The 21,305-nt window shown below is 34.3% G+C and overlaps 1 protein-coding gene and 1 pseudogene across 4 annotated transcripts in view; one reads left to right on the top strand and one right to left on the bottom strand.

Moving 5' to 3' along the window:
- LOC107666331 (stAR-related lipid transfer protein 3-like) overlaps positions 1-9,344 on the top strand; it is a 13,674-nt gene extending 4,330 nt beyond the window's left edge. For 3 of the 4 annotated variants that reach the window (XM_016457581.1, XM_016457583.1, XM_016457582.1), the window contains exons 3-15: positions 1,253-1,330; positions 1,920-1,997; positions 2,271-2,324; positions 2,509-2,626; positions 3,191-3,292; positions 3,377-3,429; positions 3,579-3,671; positions 3,752-3,814; positions 3,911-4,006; positions 4,946-5,025; positions 5,299-5,403; positions 5,484-5,577; positions 7,820-9,344. In XM_016457581.1, the coding sequence (XP_016313067.1) occupies positions 1,253-1,330; positions 1,920-1,997; positions 2,271-2,324; positions 2,509-2,626; positions 3,191-3,292; positions 3,377-3,429; positions 3,579-3,671; positions 3,752-3,814; positions 3,911-4,006; positions 4,946-5,025; positions 5,299-5,403; positions 5,484-5,577; positions 7,820-7,936 (1,131 nt within the window). In that variant the 3' untranslated portion in view covers positions 7,937-9,344. Of the gene's footprint in view, positions 1-1,252; positions 1,331-1,919; positions 1,998-2,270; positions 2,325-2,508; positions 2,627-3,190; positions 3,293-3,376; positions 3,430-3,578; positions 3,672-3,751; positions 3,815-3,910; positions 4,007-4,945; positions 5,026-5,298; positions 5,404-5,483; positions 5,578-5,776; positions 5,874-7,819 lie in introns of those variants that run through there. The other variant, XM_016457584.1, reaches the window with a different exon arrangement.
- Positions 9,345-11,122: 1,778 nt separating this feature from the next.
- LOC107666332 (chromodomain-helicase-DNA-binding protein 4-like) overlaps positions 11,123-21,305 on the bottom strand; it is a 77,831-nt pseudogene continuing 67,648 nt past the window's right edge.

Raw genomic sequence — 21,305 nt, forward strand, 5'->3', positions numbered from 1 at the left:
TAGAAATCATGAATATAAATAATTGGGAATAATGTCAAAAAAATTAAAATAAAATAAAAACAGTGCACATTTCATTTAGCTATTATAACATTTATGTAGTTTTGTTCGCTTGGCTGTTTCCTTATAAAAGTCCAGAAATTTGTCAAGTTTTTCGTCAGGTGTCTTTTTTAATTATATGATGTCATTACATTGCTGTTTTGCCGCCAGCCAATCGCTGCATTGCTGATCGTGGTTTTGAGTATCGATACATAGCCCCTTTTAAACCAACCCATGAACGCGCAATTATCTCAGATAACTCAATCCAGCCATGCTAATCATCAACAACAGGTGCGTTCGAAGAACCGAATTAGCCAGATCCTGATTAGCGCGATGATATCATCTTGGATGTGACATTTCATCTCGGATGTAATAAGCGACGTACGAAGAACGGGCCCCTGAAGTGCACGAAGGGGGGGGGTTAATTAGGGTTGGGCCGATAGACGATGCCATTGTCCATCGCCGATGGCTGACAGACATCACGATGTTGAGCCGGCATCATGATTCCCCCGCAACCCACCCACAAAAAAACATCCTAATTAATCACACTTTATCGCCCAGTGCAATGCATGCTTTATAATGAAGTTGTTCCTGATCACAATACAAATTACATTCAAAACAGTTCAGTGAACACAATATAAACAGTTAAGATTTTATTGTGGAAAAAACGGCAAACGAATTATAGGTTAGATGTTTTATACGAGCTAAACGAAGCATACAAAACAGCTACAAAATTAAAAATAATTTGAATAATAAATATATTGCAATAAAATTAAAATAGCCTAATAATAATTCAATTTAATGTTTTAATCATCTGATGCCCACATCGCTCCTTTGGCATGGGAATTCTTCACTTTCCGCGTTCCATCCCATCTCGCTCACAGCCACGTCTGCACAGCTTTTAAAGTATACTTATCCGTGGATGAGCGCGTACGGACGAGCTCGACACACACGCAGAATCACCTATTTGACTCGCTCTGTCTCAACATTCACCTCGCACCTGCGCTGTTGTACACGGAGCACCACGGACACTTCTGATGACGAAAATCCCACTGAAATTCTGATTACGTAATCCAGATATAGTATAGATATAGTAATTTAATATGTATCTTTAGCATGTGACATATAAAACAGTACATTTATGTGCATTTAAAGGTTTTCGATTAAATACTTTAAGGACGGATGCTTGATTTGCCTTTCTCTGTCTCTCTCTCAGATCAGTAAGAGTATATGGACCAGTCTTGAGAATGAGGTTGTTAACTACAACTTTAAGTCATCTTTCTTTGATATCTTTGTAAGTATCTTAAAGCAAATGTCTTGTTACTTATTGAGCCATAATAAAATATGGTATATTTTTGTAACTGAGTTCTCTCTGCTGTTGGTTTGATATGAGTCTTTCATGCTATTTAGTCCAGTCTAAAAGGAACACACAAACTACTCACACTTAACTGTAGAACATGTTAATCATTAAACTGTTCCAGTTTTGGGTTTTTATTTTTTGTTTGGTAAAGCATTAGTCTGTTTATTTAAAGATTATAGAGCATAATGTGTGGGAAACAGCGATTCACACAGTTGCTGTCTCGCTACTGTCACCCTTTTTAGCATGTGACATCAGTAGATGTACTTGGAAAGTGCTCGTCCCCTACAGCATTTCTTGTACAAGTGAGTTTTGGGTGAAATTAGGGTATAAAAAAGGCCTCATTATGTATTGAAGCTGCTGTCATACCTGCAAAAACAGTTTAGTCATCCTAGAAACATGTCGAAACTCTCTTATATTTACTGTTCTTAAGGATCAGCACTGAACACAGTCATTGCTAAATCCCCAGTTATTACTTCATAAGCAGTAATCTCTCTCTTTTTCTCATTTGCTTGTTGCTGCTCAGCTTTTAGCTGTGTTTAGGTTTCTGTGTTTGCAGCTTGGTTATGCTGCATTTCGATTGAGACACTGGTGGGTTATTGCGGTAAGAAAGACCTCAGCCTATATAAATCTCAATATTTACATTTTATGTAAAAAATAAATAAATACATTTTTAAAACAGTTTATATATTTTTATGCATATAATTACTTTTATTAATTATATATATATATATATATATACATATACATACATATATATATTTAATGTATTTATTTATTTTTAGGTACTTTAATATATTTTTATATACTTTTGAGTTTTAAGCTTTTAAAGGTCATTTGTCATGATCATTGTCTTTTTTATTTTTTCCAATCTCAGATCACTACTTTGGTGACCAGTGCCTTCCTCATTGCCAAAGTTATCTGGTCAGATGTAAGATGTTCATGTTTTGTCTTTCTAACCAATCTATTTTAATGCTTAAATTCATTTAAATTAAGTTACATAGCGTTGGTTCCTCAGATAGACCACTAGCAGCTCTCTGAATTCCTCATATGTTTTACTATATGTGATGATCGAAATAGGTGTGGGACATGATAGTTCCCCTTTGTTTTCTCAGTTGTTCAGTCAGAATGCTTTTGGCTACGTTCTTCCCATCACCTCTTTTGTGGTGGCGTGGTTGGAAACCTGGTTCCTGGATTTCAAAGTTCTCACACAGGAAGCAGAGGATGAAAGAGGTGAGAGAGCTTTTTTTAAATAAGAAAATTCAGGGCTATGTTGAACTGACACTAATCAGTAGTTTAAAGTAGAAGTGGGGGTTTTTTTGTTTTTTTGCATTTGTGCCTTCAAGAAATGTTAATAAAGAAATTACGATTGGCTGACTTTTTTTTTTTCATTTGAGATTAGTAAACATCCGAGATGTGTAATAATACTGAACTTTATTGTTATATGCAAATGTAGCTGATCATATGTTAATAAGTTTATGGTTGTGACGTCATAGACATCATTTCTGAGCGAGTCAGTTTGGCTTTTTAGTATCAATAAATGTTTTGGGTAGACTGGGAAACTTTGCATTGTGAACATCTGAGTATATCTGCATAGTAAAAACCCTTTCAAAAGAGGAAGAAAAATCCCTTTTTGTCATTTTAATTGTGTTGTGGTCATGTAAAGTCACATTACTTAATGCTTTGGGAAGGGAAACATGCTTCTGCTTTGCTCTGGAGATGCACACTCACTGTCACTGATGTTTGGGAAAGTCCTCACACAACATTGATGATTTATCATTTTCTCATCTCCTGCAGTGTATCTGGCAGCAGTTAATGCCGCGTGTGAGCCAGCCCCGCTGTTCTGTCCTAGACCCGTGTCTGACGGACAGTTTTACTCCCTGCCTGAGTCCCTGGCAGGTAATGCCATTCACTTTGTCTCTAATGCAACTCATTGTCTGTTTTTGTTTTATTTCCTGCCTAATGTTTGTGTTTGTCCTGTAGGTTCAGATGAAGACCTTGATGAAGGTCTCGGCAGGAAAGAACTAACAGAACAAGTAATCATATGCTTGTTTTCTTTTTTTGATTAGGTTTGGATAAAAGAAATGTTTGAAAATGGTAAAATTTCTGTCCGTCGGAAAGTAATAAGAACGCTTATTTCATAAAAAGCACAGCAGATCACTTTGTCCAATCACTTGTTTTTAAGGACAAGCAGTTTATACGACAGGGACGGGAGGCCATGGCAGTGGTGGAACAAATACTGACCCAAGAGGAAAACTGGAAGTTTGAGAAGACTATTGTATGTACATGTACATGCTTGGTGTCTTTGTTTGTTTCTGGTTTTGTTATTGGTTTAATATGATATGTTTTAATTCTTAGGAGCTGGGCGATGCAGTATATACTCTTGAAATACCGTGCCATGGGAAAACGTTTATTTTAAAGGTATTTTCCATCTGTATTATGAGCCTTTTCGTGTCTTACTTCATGTTTGTTCAAATATCCAGAATCAGTCACTTACCTCTGGTTTGGGTGTTTTAGGCACTCTTGCAGTGTTCCGCAGAGCTGGTATATCAGGAGGTCATTTTACAGCCGGAGAAGATGGTGCAGTGGAACAGAACAGTGTCTGTTTGTCAGGTACACATACACTCACAGATGCCTCCATTAACGTCAGCTGAAACACATGTTGGTGTGAGGCATGTATTAATAGTGAAGACACATGTACACTTTAAAATGTACAAAACAAATACACTACTGTTCAGAAGTTTGGTATCGGTAAGATTTTAAAATGTTTTTGAAAGAATTCTATTTTGCTCATCAAGCTTACATTTATGTGAAACCAATGGGGTAAAAACAGCAATATTGTGAATTTATTAGAATTTAAAATAACGGTTTTCTATTTGAATATATTTTAAAATTAAATTTATTCTTGTGATGCAAAGCTGAATTTTCAGCATCATTACTCCAGTCTTCAGTGTCACATGATCCTTCAGAAATCATACTAATATGCTGATTTGCTACTCAAGAAACTTTTTTTTTTATTATTATAAATGTTGAAAACAGATGTTCTGCTTATTATATTTGTGGAACCTATGATACATTGCATACATACCTGGATTATTTGATGAAAGCTAAAAAAAAACAGCATTTATTTGAAATAGAAAATAAAAATATTATGCAATATTATAAATGTCTTTACTGTCACCTTTGATCAATCTAATGCCTCCTTGCTGAATGCAAACTAAATGGATGTGTAAAATAGGTCTTGTCAGAGATATGACCTGACACTTAGTGTTTGTGCTTCGACAGGGTGGTATTTATGCCGATGACCCAAATTTGAATCCATCCCTATTGTTTCCTGTTTTCTCTCTGACTTTCCCTGCTAGTTACAGAAACAAAAAGGCCATAAATAAAACTCTAAGAAGCTACAAAAATAAAATAGGTGTTTTTGTGGGATGGTTTTGAGTTTTAATCATTGAAGCAGCCTTGAAGTAAGAAGCTGTTTGTAAGTGTCCTGCATACACTCTGCCATTACAATTAATGTTCTCTCTGTGTTCTTCTCTGATCGGTCTACAGATTTTACAGAGAGTGGATGACAACACAATGGTGTCATATGATGTTTCTGCAGGAGCCGCAGGAGGTGTCGTGTCTCCCAGGTGAGTTGATGCTTAAGTCTGTTTAAAATGTGAAAGCAGTGCATATTTCTTATTTATTATCATTTTTAGCTGTTTTGATTGGCTGTACAAATAATTGAGAAGTCAGTTTATTATTGATTGGTATTTTGTATGTTTTGTACGTACTGTTTTTTACTGTTTATTTTGTACATACTGTAATCCTTGTTGTATACTGCAATAAAAATAATAATAATAATAATAATAATTGAGAAGTCAAAGGGTTCAAACTGTCTTTTTCTTGTTCTTCGTCTTCAGGGACTTTGTGAACGTTCGTCGGGTGGAGCGCAGGCGAGACCGCTACATCTCTGCAGGAATGGCCACCAATCACAGCAGCAAACCCCCTCACAGTCGCTACGTCAGGTCTGCTTTTGGCTTCATCAGCAAATAAAAAAGGAGAACTTAAAACTGTAAACTAAACTCTCTCTCCTTCTCTCTTTCAGAGGGGAAAATGGTCCTGGTGGATTTGTGGTGTTGAAATCTAGCAGTAATCCTTCAGTTTGCACCTTCATCTGGGTCCTTAATACAGACCTTAAGGTAAGACCTGCAGTTACTGCCAATTTGTACATTTAAGCCATTTGAACAAAGTCAAATTATGTTTTTAATTAGTTGTTTTAAAAGGCAAGCATCAATACTATTATTATTGCAAATACATAGAATTAGAGATTTGAACAATCCCATAACATTAAGTATTTAACTTCATTGTGCAACTCATCCTGCACCATTTGTGTTACAGACATGAATGATGCCTTAAATCAGTGGTTCTAAATTCCAGTCCTGGGGAGCCTCTTCTCTGCACATTTTGTATGTCTCTCTTACCTGACACACTCAGGCTACATCCACACGAAGCCAGAGCTTTCCCTATCTGATCTTTTTTTCCCCCTCGTCTCAAGAAATATCTGCATCCACACGAAACCACAAAACCGACACAAAACTATGTAGTATACATGCCAGACCAGTATGTGGCGCTGTAATTCTGCCACAGAGATACACTAAAAACGGAGAAGAAGACTTGAACTATGCACATAAACCTTGTGCGCAGTATACAAACGAACATGGAACAATACATTTATTAATCTGTGTTAATGTTAGTTAATAAAAAGCCAATCGTTCAGTGTTTGTTCATGTTTTTGTTGCTGTTGCGTGACGTAGCGGTGTCTGACTAGGGGCGAGACGTGGGCTGATGACGTCATCGTTTCAGAAAATATACGGATTCGCTGTCCACATGAAAACGCAAGGGCGGCGTTTTCAGATTTATCCACTCTGGGACCCGGTTTCAAAAAATATCGGTTTCACTCTCCCAAAACGCCGGATCCGTGTGGACGAAACGCCTATACGATACTAAATTTATGCGTATACAGCTAAACGCATCTCCGTGTGGACGGGGCCTCAGTTCAGTTCATGGATCTCTCTCCTAATGAGCTGATAATCTGAATCAGGTGTGATAAATAAGGGAGACATGCAAAATGTGCAGAGCAGGAGGTCCCCAGGACTGGAACTGAGAACCAGAGCCTTAAATCAAGCAATTTGTTGAGAGGATGTGTGCTATAGCATTTTGAAGCATTCAGATTTATAATTTTCATGATGGATGTTAAAATGGGAGATAAATCCAATAAAATTACATTTGGGGGTTGGCTATTTTGATTTGGACCAGTTAAAGAGGTAATTCATGGTAAAAGAGGTCATTTTTATTTATTTATTTCTTAATCGGTGCTACATAACTAGAGAAAACTATGGAAGCTTGTTTTCGCCATGGAATGAAACAAATTAAAAGATAATTGAAACTTTTTAGCTCACAGTTCTGACTTATTTTCTCAGAATTGCAAGATATAAACTCACAATTGCACAAAATAAAGTCAGAATTGGAAGGTTTTTTTTTTGTGAGACTTCTTCTTGCAATTATGAGTTTATATCAAGCAATTAAATGCTAAATTGTGAGATATAACCTCGCAATTGTGAGAAAAAAGTGAATTGAGATAAAAATTTGCAATTTTCTTTTTTATCTTTTATTCAGTGGTGGAAACAGGCTACCATAGAAAACGGAGAAAAAGGGCTAGGGCAAAAAAGTAGGAAAACTTCAACACCCATAATACTCTGGGCTTGATTAGATTATCTGTGAGCGGGAATACAACAATTCAGAAATGCAATCTGATCTGTAATTTTCACAATTTGCCCTGGAGCTGTCAAAAGTCCACCAGATGACGTGTTTTATGTCATAAGTAAATAAATGGGGATGTCTTGGTTAAGGTAATACGGAAAAATTATTATTTATTTATACTATCATCATTAACCATACAAGGCTTGTTGAAAATCAGCAAACCTAAGGTGGTCGCACTCCGGACGAGAAGCACAGCACAGCGTCGCGCCACGTCTTTAAAACACAGCTGCGTCGTGTTGTACTTGTTGTACGAATTGTCCTAGACGTGACACGGTGCGGCGCTTCTCGTCCGGTGTGTGACCTCCTTTACCCTTTAAAGCCACCTAGCAACCACCCAAAACACCCTAGCAACTGCTCAGCTACATTCTAAACAAACACTCAGACTACCATTGCAACCATAAGGCAGTAACTTGTATGCAATTTGTTTTGTTTGTTTTTTTCAGAATAAATTTAAATCTAGTTTACAATTAAATGTAATAAATTACTTATAAATACATAAATAATATAATTACATGTATTATTTATCTAAAATTATTTATCTAAAAATATAAATAGATTTTATATAAGATATAAATATAAAATGTATTATTTATTTATTCTAAATGTATTTTCTTATTACAGGGTCGCCTGCCACGTTACCTCATCCACCAGTCACTGGCCGCCACCATGTTCGAGTTTATGTCTCATCTCAGGCAGCGTATAAATGTCCACGTCTCCTACCGTGATCTCTGGCTTTGACTCTTTATCCAGCCACAGTTTACATTGTGGTAACTTCAAATTTCACTGTGCCATATTCAAACTACAACTGCCGAGAGGAGATACAGCATTGCGTTTGACTGGCGGGAGGTTGTCACGGCTGTCTGCGTCTAGGACAGTTTGGCTGAACGTTTGGCTGCACTTTACACTGAAGTTTCATTTTATATAAATGTACTACTGCAGCACACAGAGGTCATAACTCATACTGTCAAACCCAACAAGAGCTGGAAACATGCACAGGAAGTTATCAGAGAGCAGCTTGTGCTGTATAAGAGGTCAGGGGAAAAACTGATTGTGCCTAAAACCACTGTTGTCCCCTAGTGAACACGACTGAAGGCTAGGACTGTTTCTGAGCCAAATATGCTGTGGTTTCTCATTCTGCTTTTACTTTTGCCTTAATCGAACATGCACACACATTCATACTAATTGTAATTATTGTTTTAGATCTTATTATGGTTTGCAATTGGCTCTTGTGGCCAAACATTGCTGTATTAGATTATTAAAAGGAAATGCATTCATCTGTAGCATAGATCAGCATCCTGCCATGTATATGATCATTTGTCTAATAATGTAAATGGTTAAGAGTTTGATTATACAGTTATGTCTTAAATCAACATATCCGGTTAACTACGACCCAGAATATTTGTATAAAATATGCTGCAACAAAAAAGCAAACTTTTGTGCTTGATTTTATTCTATAAAAACTGGTTCAAAGCAGCTCAAAATCCATGTGAAATTAATATAACGGGCCTTTTGTTGAAATGCATGCATTTATTTCTCTCCTTTCTTTATTGCATGTCAGTTTGTTTTCTCAAAGAGCATTACTGTCCACGTGTTTTTTCATGTTTACCACATTTATACAGGGCATAGCAATTTATAAACAGGAAACTAAGGCATAGTCACTCACTGGTTGTTTGATTAGTATTGTCTAATAGAAATGCGAATGTGTCCTACATTAACAGTTGCCTTGAAGCAAGCAAAATGCATACTGGTTTTAACAGAGAGAAAAAAAACTCTTACAGGGCATTGTGCTTCCTTTTAAGGGACAGCACATGTTGAAGTTGGTTTATCAGTGGTATCGTGAAAAATGTTGATCTTTTTAAAGTCCTGTTCTGTACTTTGTTTTGCAGCCTTCTTGGCTTTTACTTGTGTGCCTTTGTTACAGTTTCCCTCACTGAAATCACAAGTTGCTTTCGTTATTTAGATTTATTTTGTAACTGAACACTTTTTTTGGCCACTATGGACTGTATCCACATTTGTTTGTGCATAGCCTTTTGCAGTTCACTTGAATTCACTTGTGATTCAGCTTCTGTGTGAATGATATTTTTATACTGATTTACAGTAATATGAAGCTATACAGAATTGTCATGTAACTCAAAAATCATGATTTTTTTAAAATGAAGAATCAACATTTAATAAAACTAACAAACAGTTTTTACAGGATGTCTGATACCTGTTTCAGATTTATTGTTAACTAAACCGTGACCCCAAAAGTTAATGAACACTTTAACAATGATTTTAGTCTGAAAGTCAGAGTGTCAAAAGATAATACATGAATATTCTGTGTTTTTATGCTCATATATATACAGTGGTGTGAAAAAATGTTGGCCCCCTTCCTGATTTCTTATTTTTTTGCATGTTTGTCACACTTTAATGTTTCAGATCATCAAACAAATTTAAATATTAGCAACACTTTTTCACACCACTGTATATATATATATATATATGTTCCTTAAAACTTATATACTGCCTATAATGTAAGCTTTGTTAACCCACTTTAAATGATGACAACTAGAAAGAATTTTGTTTACTGTGAACCATATATCTTCAGTATAATCATATAAAACCTAAAAATATTGTGAAATGTTTTGTTTGAACATTATCCTGTTGAAATGGATGCCACTTGGTTTGATATTTTATCTAATGCAATGACATTCAGACATTTGAAGTGTTGCTTTGTGACCAAATACTTGAACAAAAACATCCTGACATAATCACAAGGATTATTATTTGCATTATGTTTTTTAAGTTGAAAGCCTCTGGCACAGTAAGTTGTGCCCAGCCTACCATGTGATGGGACACAGCCTATGAGCCTCTCACATGAGTATCACACATCAAACACTTCTCTTTTTCTCTCTTTATTGCATATCAATTCAGAGGCTTGGAATTTTGTTGGTTTATGTATTAATGTTAAAGCTCAATTACATTCTCAGTGATCTTTGTACACGTTTGCAGGTTTGTCTCGCTTTTAGACAAACTTTCAGCCACACAATCAAAATGATGCAATAGGAGATGCGAAGTGTCTGTTACTCCTTAAGGACTGTAAAATTAAATTACACATCTTATATATGCAAAGCAAAGTGCATAAGTGTCTGTTTAGTTCTGGGTTTTTGTGACTACAAACTTTAGACAGAAATTCCTACCCTTTTTATGATGCATGACAGCTGGCAAAAAAAAATAAAAATCTGTGCATTTTGTATTTGTCTTGTATCTTGTAGACATCATGCTGACAACATAAGTTTTCTACACTTATCTCCGGATTTCACCTGCTGAAAATAAATTTAAATATAAATATTAGATGGAAAAACCTGAACAAAATGTAGAAATGAAATACGTTTAAGCACTGAAATTATTAAATGAAAATAATTTTAAAAAGAAAAAAACTAAATATTAACATAACTATAATACAAAATGCATAAAATTGACTGAAAATGTAAAAATAAAAGCAAAATCAAAAACTATAATAGTTTATAAATAATACTAAAGTAACACTGACCTGCTGTTACATGCTTCTCAAATCTGGTATTTAGGTTTGATTATTTTGCCAGTGAGCACATGAGGTTTTCTATGAAATGTGAGCAGGAGGTTTAGGATTATTGGTTTTCATAATAATATGAAGCAACAGTGTTATGCAATCACTCTTTTTACTTCAAACCTGCTTCATTTTCACTATAACCCTTTAAAATCGTATGAAGTTTTGGATATGCAAAGCGAAACCAAACTGTTGAAAATGTTGACGGAGGTAAAAGCTCATTTGTGTTTTGGGGCTGTAGGACGAGTGGCTTTATTTAGAGGTCTGTGATGGCCTCAGGTTACGCAGCTCAGACGCATGACTAAACTGTGATGTTATTCATTCTAGAGAGAGACCGAAATGTTTTAGTCGCTCTCTGGGCCCCAAAAGATGCTTCACTTCTGAATAAGAGAAAATTGTGTTTAGACCTGAATTGATGGATTCAGCATTTTGCCAGGAGTTTCTGGGGTAAGTTATATCAAAGCAATACATTCCACTATTATTTTCATCTGAAAATACTCAACGAATGCTGAGGCTCACCCTGAAGAACCGCATATGACTCTGACAGCTTGAACAAAGGCAAGAAGATTCATTCTTTTATATGAACGTTCTTCAGAAATCTCACCTGTAGTGTCTTGGAGAAGCAGATGTGGTGTTTAACACTCACCTCTTTCTTTCCCATCTTCTAGTTTTGTATTTTGAGGATGGGTGCCTCCTTCAAGAAGTTCTGTATGCGATTTTGCTGTTGCTGCTGCTGTGAGGATGATGAGGAGGAAGAAAAGAGACCTTTACTTAGGTATTACTTTTAGGGGATGTGGGGTCAGTTTGCTTTTGAATCGTTGATGCTTTGAGTTTATGCTTTCTCTCAAAAAATATATTATTTCCTATTATTTTTTTTTTACAGGAAAATGTCTTTAGTTCAAACTGAGTAAACTTACATACTAAAAGTTTTAACAGCTACTAACTCTTCAACTCTAGTACAACATGCGGAAATAGTATTTCATAAATATATTTAATTATTAACTCACGGTCCAACTTGCTTCTGCTTTTCTTTTGGTCCTACCGACCTTTTCTCGGCCTGACAGAAAAATAAAAAAACAAATCATTTTTTAAAAAAAGAAAGGTTTCACTGCTAATTACAAAGTAATATCAAACACACTAATACAGATATTCAGACAGTTTTCGTCCTCATATGGTGACGGTTTTTGAACGTTTTGTTTGTGTTTGTGTCAGTCACGACACTTTAGAATATTTCGACCGCGAGGCAAAAAAAAGGCGGGACCAAGAGACCAACCTGTGGAACGAACCCGGAGACCCCTCCCACTCCGAGAGAGACGACGACCGCAGGCTCTACAACCTGCTGCAGAGCAGAGCCAACACCCAGCGCGGCTCTCACGTACGACGAGCACAACACATCTGCATTCAAACACAGATGCGATGCTGTAATAACTAATTACACAGTATGATGAGCATGCTAAATAATCTCACACGGAGAGATGACGTCTGGAATTACCAAAGCCCATAATGAGCCTGATATGCGAAACTATTTATTTATTTATTTTTATTTAGTCACTTAACTTCTTCACTACACACACACAAAATGATTTACAAATACAGCCAGGGGGTACATCATAATAATAATAATAATAATTATTATTATTTTATTATATGGCGCCCTTTTGACAATTCAAGGACAGTTTACAGTTTTCAGATGAACTCAAAATGCAACTAAATTAGGAAAGATTAAGTAAAAAAAATAGTAATATAAATATATATAAAATATATATCCATTCATTATTTATGCTTTAATTTCTACAAGCTTAAATTGAGTACTATTAACGAATTTACTTTTTTTTAATTATTGCCTGAACTAATTTTTTGAAATTAAATTTTATTTTCTGTAGTATTTAATTCACCACAGAATCTATTTTATCAGTGTAGTCAATACTCTCAAGATATTATAACTTTATCTCGTAATTGCTACGACTTAATTCTCGTAATTTGGATTTTTTTCTCAAAATATTTTGAGTTTATTCTCGTAATTTGGACTTTTTTCTCAAAATATTTTGAGTTTATTCTCGTAATTTGGACTTTTTTCTCAAAATATTTTGAGTTTATTCTCGTAATTTGGACTTTTTTCTCAAAATATTTTCAGTTCTCGTAATTTGGACTTTTTTTTCAAAATATTTTGAGTTCTCGCAATTTGGACTTTTTTCTCAAAATATTTTGAGTGTATTCTCGTAATTTGGACTTTATTCTCAAAATATTTTGAGTTCTCGCAATTTGGACTTTTTTCTCAAAATATTTTGAGTGTATTCTCGTAATTTGGACTTTATTCTCAAAATATTTTGAGTTCTCGCAATTTGGACTTTTTTCTCAAAATATTTTGAGTGTATTCTCGTAATTTGGACTTTATTCTCAAAATATTTTGAGTTCTCGCAATTTGGACTTTTTTCTCAAAATATTTTGAGTGTATTCTCGTAATTTGGACTTTATTCTCAAAATATTTTGAGTTCTCGCAATTTGGACTTTTTTCTCAAAATATTTTGAGTGTATTCTCGTAATTTGGACTTTATTCTCAAAATATTTTGAGTTCTCGCAATTTGGACTTTTTTCTCAAAATATTTTGAGTGTATTCTCGTAATTTGGACTTTATTCTCAAAATATTTTGAGTTCTCGCAATTTGGACTTTTTTCTCAAAATATTTTGAGTGTATTCTCGTAATTTGGACTTTATTCTCAAAATATTTTGAGTTCTCGCAATTTGGACTTTTTTCTCAAAATATTTTGAGTGTATTCTCGTAATTTGGACTTTATTCTCAAAATATTTTGAGTTCTCGCAATTTGGACTTTTTTCTCAAAATATTTTGAGTGTATTCTCGTAATTTGGACTTTATTCTCAAAATATTTTGAGTTCTCGCAATTTGGACTTTTTTCTCAAAATATTTTGAGTGTATTCTCGTAATTTGGACTTTATTCTCAAAATATTTTGAGTTCTCGCAATTTGGACTTTTTTCTCAAAATATTTTGAGTGTATTCTCGTAATTTGGACTTTATTCTCAAAATATTTTGAGTTCTCGCAATTTGGACTTTTTTCTCAAAATATTTTGAGTGTATTCTCGTAATTTGGACTTTATTCTCAAAATATTTTGAGTTCTCGCAATTTGGACTTTTTTCTCAAAATATTTTGAGTGTATTCTCGTAATTTGGACTTTATTCTCAAAATATTTTGAGTTCTCGCAATTTGGACTTTTTTCTCAAAATATTTTGAGTGTATTCTCGTAATTTGGACTTTATTCTCAAAATATTTTGAGTTCTCGCAATTTGGACTTTTTTCTCAAAATATTTTGAGTGTATTCTCGTAATTTGGACTTTATTCTCAAAATATTTTGAGTTCTCGCAATTTGGACTTTTTTCTCAAAATATTTTGAGTGTATTCTCGTAATTTGGACTTTATTCTCAAAATATTTTGAGTTCTCGCAATTTGGACTTTTTTCTCAAAATATTTTGAGTGTATTCTCGTAATTTGGACTTTATTCTCAAAATATTTTGAGTTCTCGCAATTTGGACTTTTTTCTCAAAATATTTTGAGTGTATTCTCGTAATTTGGACTTTATTCTCAAAATATTTTGAGTTCTCGCAATTTGGACTTTTTTCTCAAAATATTTTGAGTGTATTCTCGTAATTTGGACTTTATTCTCAAAATATTTTGAGTTCTCGCAATTTGGACTTTTTTCTCAAAATATTTTGAGTGTATTCTCGTAATTTGGACTTTATTCTCAAAATATTTTGAGTTCTCGCAATTTGGACTTTTTTCTCAAAATATTTTGAGTGTATTCTCGTAATTTGGACTTTATTCTCAAAATATTTTGAGTTCTCGCAATTTGGACTTTTTTCTCAAAATATTTTGAGTGTATTCTCGTAATTTGGACTTTATTCTCAAAATATTTTGAGTTCTCGCAATTTGGACTTTTTTCTCAAAATATTTTGAGTGTATTCTCGTAATTTGGACTTTATTCTCAAAATATTTTGAGTTCTCGCAATTTGGACTTTTTTCTCAAAATATTTTGAGTGTATTCTCGTAATTTGGACTTTATTCTCAAAATATTTTGAGTTCTCGCAATTTGGACTTTTTTCTCAAAATATTTTGAGTGTATTCTCGTAATTTGGACTTTATTCTCAAAATATTTTGAGTTCTCGCAATTTGGACTTTTTTCTCAAAATATTTTGAGTGTATTCTCGTAATTTGGACTTTATTCTCAAAATATTTTGAGTTCTCGCAATTTGGACTTTTTTCTCAAAATATTTTGAGTGTATTCTCGTAATTTGGACTTTATTCTCAAAATATTTTGAGTTCTCGCAATTTGGACTTTTTTCTCAAAATATTTTGAGTGTATTCTCGTAATTTGGACTTTATTCTCAAAATATTTTGAGTTCTCGCAATTTGGACTTTTTTCTCAAAATATTTTGAGTGTATTCTCGTAATTTGGACTTTATTCTCAAAATATTTTGAGTTCTCGCAATTTGGACTTTTTTCTCAAAATATTTTGAGTGTATTCTCGTAATTTGGACTTTATTCTCAAAATATTTTGAGTTCTCGCAATTTGGACTTTTTTCTCAAAATATTTTGAGTGTATTCTCGTAATTTGGACTTTATTCTCAAAATATTTTGAGTTCTCGCAATTTGGACTTTTTTCTCAAAATATTTTGAGTGTATTCTCGTAATTTGGACTTTATTCTCAAAATATTTTGAGTTCTCGCAATTTGGACTTTTTTCTCAAAATATTTTGAGTGTATTCTCGTAATTTGGACTTTATTCTCAAAATATTTTGAGTTCTCGCAATTTGGACTTTTTTCTCAAAATATTTTGAGTGTATTCTCGTAATTTGGACTTTATTCTCAAAATATTTTGAGTTCTCGCAATTTGGACTTTTTTCTCAAAATATTTTGAGTGTATTCTCGTAATTTGGACTTTATTCTCAAAATATTTTGAGTTCTCGCAATTTGGACTTTTTTCTCAAAATATTTTGAGTGTATTCTCGTAATTTGGACTTTATTCTCAAAATATTTTGAGTTCTCGCAATTTGGACTTTTTTCTCAAAATATTTTGAGTGTATTCTCGTAATTTGGACTTTATTCTCAAAATATTTTGAGTTCTCGCAATTTGGACTTTTTTCTCAAAATATTTTGAGTTTATTCTCGTAATTTTGACTTTTTTCTCAGAATATTTTGAGTTCTCGTAATTTTGACTTTTTTCTCAAAATATTTTGAGTGTATTCTCGTAATTTGGACTTTTTCTCAAAATATTTTGAGTTTATTCTCGTAATTTTGACTTTTTTCTCAAAATATTTTGAGTCCTCGTAATTTGGACTTTTTTTTCAACATATTTTGAGTTTATTCTCGTAATTTGGACTTTATTCTCAAAATATTTTGAGTTCTCGCAATTTGGACTTTTTTCTCAAAATATTTTGAGTTTATTCTCGTAATTTTTACCTTTTTTTCTCAAAATATTATGACTTTAATCTTGTAATCTTAGATTTTAATTTTTGAATGAGGCACTAAAACTTCGTCGTTACATAGCCTACACACATACATATATATATATATATATAATTTTCACCAAAAGAAAATAAAAGAAAGAAAATAAATAAATAAATCTCATTATTTGTCACATTTTGCAATTTTTAGCTCATATTTCTGTCTCTGAAACTTCAAGGTGAGGTGTAATTTGTTCAATATTAAAATCCTTTCTTCTATCAGAGCTAAATACAACTAAAGATATTTGTAGGTGTCCTGATGCTTTAGTTGAGGCCTGTCATGTCTTCTGTCCCGCAGGGCTACCGGCGTTTGAGCATCGACATTGAGGCCATGAGAGACATGAGAAGGGAGGTGCGAGATAAATGGAAGATGATCTTAGAGAATCTGGGTAAGAGATTATATGTGAGAGATGATGTTCCAGTGATTCAGGGACAGTCTGTCATTGAGATGCTTGGTTTCTTCTCTCAGGGTTCATGGCTGAAGCCGAGTCTCTGCTGACCGTGTCTACCAGCGCATCAAATGACCGCATGAGAAACGCAGCGGTCGCCCGCAGCCTTCTGCAGACCCTCCACACCGAGACATCCTTATTCAACAGCAGAGAGCCTCCACCCGAGAGATACCTCTTCATCCTGGTGAGCATCTTACTCAAACTACAAGTATGAACAATCAAAAACAATCTAGAGAACTAAATATAAAGAATGTAAATATTGCTGCATTTAATGTGCACTTCTCCATCAATGAAGGTCATTTCTATTTTAAGTGAGGTGCTTCAGGCATAAATGAAGATGAATGTAAATTTGATATTCTAAAATATTGAAAATAATCTAATATAAAAATAAATTTAAATATTACTATTATTCTTATTAAATACATTTTATTTATATCAAATGTAAATATAATACAAATACATACAAATATCATATTTAAAATAAATGTTTAATATTTAAAAAAAAAAGAGTAAATATATATACATATAAAAAAAAAAAAAACTACCAATGCACAACTTTCAGAAAACACAACAAAAAAGTCATGAACTAATAATGTTTATTTTACGTTTTCCAAGTAAATAAGCATATAGGTTAGCATATTTCAGTGGCCACTGGCGGTTAAAATTATATCGCTAGTAATTGTCTGAGGGTATTTTGACAAATTATTAATCTTTTATGGAGCATTTTAAGTTAAAAGGGGACTTGAGCCATACTAATTTACATGCACAAAATAAATTGTGTATATTAAATAAAAGTTTACAAAAAGTTAAAACAACTGAATTTGAAATAAAAATAAAAAATAGACATTTAAAAAAATAAAATATTCTATTAAAAATGTTATGAAATATTCAAAATAAAATGAGAAATTATATATATATATATATGTGTGTGTGTGTGTGTGTGTGAACGTCTCAAATGAAAATGCTTGAGATAGACACTTCTCCTTGCTCACTTTGACCTCTATAATATTTACATTGCGCTCAGGACCGGCTGATTTATCTGGATGCTGCTGAGGATTTTGTGGCCAAGGCTCGACGCTTCAACCCTCCTAAAGATGATGATGATGATGATGATGAAGAAGAGGAAAACACCAATCGAATAAATCTTCCTCTGCTGCTGTCCCGCATGAATCAGAACATCTCTGGAGGAGAGGACGAGGATGATGAGGGCGAGACCACCGGTCCAGAGGAGTGACAATGAGATTAGATTGTGTCGAGGTTTTCAGAAATCAGCTCGAGGGGTTTTGGAGGTAAATGGATTTTGACTGATGTCGGTTCGGGTCAAGGTGGATGGAGATGCGGAAGATTAAATGGCGCAAGTTTAAACCATTTATTAGACATGCTTTTTTGAGAAAGAGGAGACGGTTTTCAGAATCATCAAAATAGCTGCAGGTCTCACATTTTATGTAACTATGAATTATAAGATCATCAGAAGATTCAGGATTACTGAGGCACGTTGATATTGTAAGTCTAAGATGGTGAAGTGTAATTGAATACATAGAAATTAATCTCTTGAAATATGCGTCAGTGTGTTCTTTACATTGAATGCAGATATACGAAGTCCATCAAACTGTTGAAACTAGTCGTTTAATAAATACTTCAACTCTCATATGCCATTTATGGTTTCTTCATCGGAACAGAAATGCAGCATTACATCACTTGCTCACCAGTGCTACATTTCTCCGAATCTGTTCTGATGAAGAAACAAACTCATCTATAATAATAATACACAATAACTACAACATGAATAAAAGGAACAGAAACCTTTTTATTGAACATTTTTATTGAGGTCCCAAAAACCATCATCAACAATATTATGTAAACAATATTAATTAGGAAAATAATAAAAAACAACAACAGCTCAAATATCCACAGCCCCCAGGGTTGAGCGGACAGTACAAGGGTGTGGATTCAAGCTAAGATGAGATTTCATGTGCAATCAGGAATGTAGACATGGTGTGCGGCGCTCTGAGGACTGGCGTCTGCTGCAGACTACTGCTGGACCTGGCAACGTGAACACAGACAAACCAGTTAACAACTGAGCAAAGAGATACGACACAAATGAAAGGAAAAACTGCAGCATGATGAAAATGCAGGCTTTTATATATGGACTTAAATACAAAAATAGCCTAAAACATTTTTGCCATTTTATTTCTGTACTTGTTGCTGTCTATAATTTATGTATGGAAGATGTGGCATTGAGCTAAATTTACACATCGCACAACCTTTCAACCTATTTCAAATTGCTTAATGGGGAAAAAGGACTATATCCTGTGTTTTTTCTCTGAATCAAATGCATGGCCTCATGTTTTACTTTGAAAACACAACCTTATTCACAACATGTCAAGCTTGTTTTTTTTTTCACAGTCAATTTAGAAAGTGAATGATTTCTTGGAAAACAAAGTCTGTAAAATAGTCACCAGTAATGTGTAATAGTGAATGGATAACTCAGGGGACACCAAACTTGGTCCTGGAGGGCCGATGTCCTACAGAGTTTAGCTCCAACCCTGATTAAACACACCTGAACTAGCTAATTATGGTCTTACTAGATATACTAACTAGAAACTTCCAGGCAGGTGTACTTGAGGCAAGTTGGAGCTAATGGTGCGTTCAAGTCATGTCGGATAGATCGTATTTACGAGTTGAACGCACATGAACGCCACCACAAAGTCATTATTACGAGTGGGAAACTCGAAATTTTCTTTAAGCCCCGAGTTTCCGAGTTGGGGGCGTGTCAATGAGAAAACGTGTCGGATGCAATGGACAGCATCCAAAGACTAGATATGCAGCATTTGTATTGATGGTAAATTTGTTGAAATTAATAAAATGATTAATTTTTTGTAATGTAAAATAAAACTATATGTTACATATACAAAATATTATATTATTGTATAATTACCAAAGAACATATAATGATTCAGTTTACATCACCTTCATAAATCGAATAAAAACAGAAAAAAGCAAAAACACAATGACGCACATTCTTTATTCATCATTTTGTAGATGTAAAGTTTTAAAAAATCGTTGAATTTCATGGGAAAAAAAGTTCAATCGCCATATTGTTCCGACGTTTCGTCGTTATTACGACTTGTCAACTCGTAAGTACGAACGCCCCAGGAGGATTACTGGATGCAGCATATACTCTGCAGGACACCGGCCCTCCAGGACCAAGTTTGGTGACCCCTGGGCTAACTGGTTAAGGTAATAATCCCCTTGTATGGTTATCAACTTTTTTGTTATACTTTCAGTTATTTTTCTTTGTAACTAACTGTTTTGGTAATTGTATTATTTTTTTTCCACTTAATCTTTCCTCATTCAATTGTATTCAAAAACCCAACATGTTTTCCGTTATATTTTAAAATACTTATATGAATATTACTTTAATATTTTATAAAGATATACTTTATTAAACAACATATATATATATATATATATATATATATATATATATATATATATATTGAATTTTTTATTTTTCTTTACTTAATATACTTCTACATATACACACACATACACACCTTAAAGACGACATCTAAATCCAATGCATAATACAGCTTGCAAACGAGTTAAATTTTCAAAATACTACTGTAGCCTATAAAAACACATCAGATATAGTCCAAGCATAAACCATACCAGCACAGGTAGGTGATTGTGTACCTGCTGAGATTGTGTGTCTGGTCCTCTGCTGGCCAAACGGCTGAGAATGTTCCTTTCAGACATCTGCAGCCTCACGGCGACCGGCGGTATCCTGGCGATGGTTGCCGGGAGACGAGTGACATCTGCTTTCATGTCACTGAGCAACTCTTCTAGCTGTTTCAGTACTATCAGAAACACATACAAAAAAGTAGTGAGTGTCAACTTCTATGAGCCAAATTCAGGAGTTAAAAGTTAGAATAACATGATGTCAGATGATGTACCTTTATGTAGGACGGCGTTGGCAGGTTTGTTTCCGGACATGGATTCCTTGCTCAGGTGCTGGTGGGACTCGGCCAGACACTCCACTTCACTGAAGCGTGTGTTGAGAGCCATGGAGGGGTGAGAGTGGTCTTCAGTCATGTTCAGATACGCTGCCCTGCGCAGCTGTTCTTCAATCACCAGAGCCTGCTCAAGTAGCTACAGGAGACACACAAAAACTGTTACTAACTCTAATGTCATGACATGTATACAAGAAAAATTTGATTCTTTTCATAATACCTTGAATCTCCTGGCCAGAAACTTGTTCTTGATCTCCAGGAAGTTTCCTCTGTTCATCTCTCCCTTAAAGGGTTCGTTAAGAATGGCGAACCTGACGTCATTCTGAATATCTTGCCAACGAGCATAACCATGTCTGAGAGTGTGAGTTGAGGCACATTTCATGCTTTGCTGGTCATTGAACACATCTGAAAGACACTCACATGTGTACATGTATGCAGAAGGTGTTTTTTTTTTTTTAAGGATACTGTATGATGCCAGAGAGTAGCCAGTAGTCATGGCGACGATGCCAGATCTCATTGGTCTTCTTGGTGACTGTAGCGGCTCGCTCCTCCTTCTGCCCCA

Source organism: Sinocyclocheilus anshuiensis, unplaced genomic scaffold, assembly GCF_001515605.1.
Source record: "Sinocyclocheilus anshuiensis isolate Anshui unplaced genomic scaffold, SAMN03320099.WGS_v1.1 scaffold868, whole genome shotgun sequence".
NCBI lineage: Eukaryota > Metazoa > Chordata > Actinopteri > Cypriniformes > Cyprinidae > Sinocyclocheilus > Sinocyclocheilus anshuiensis.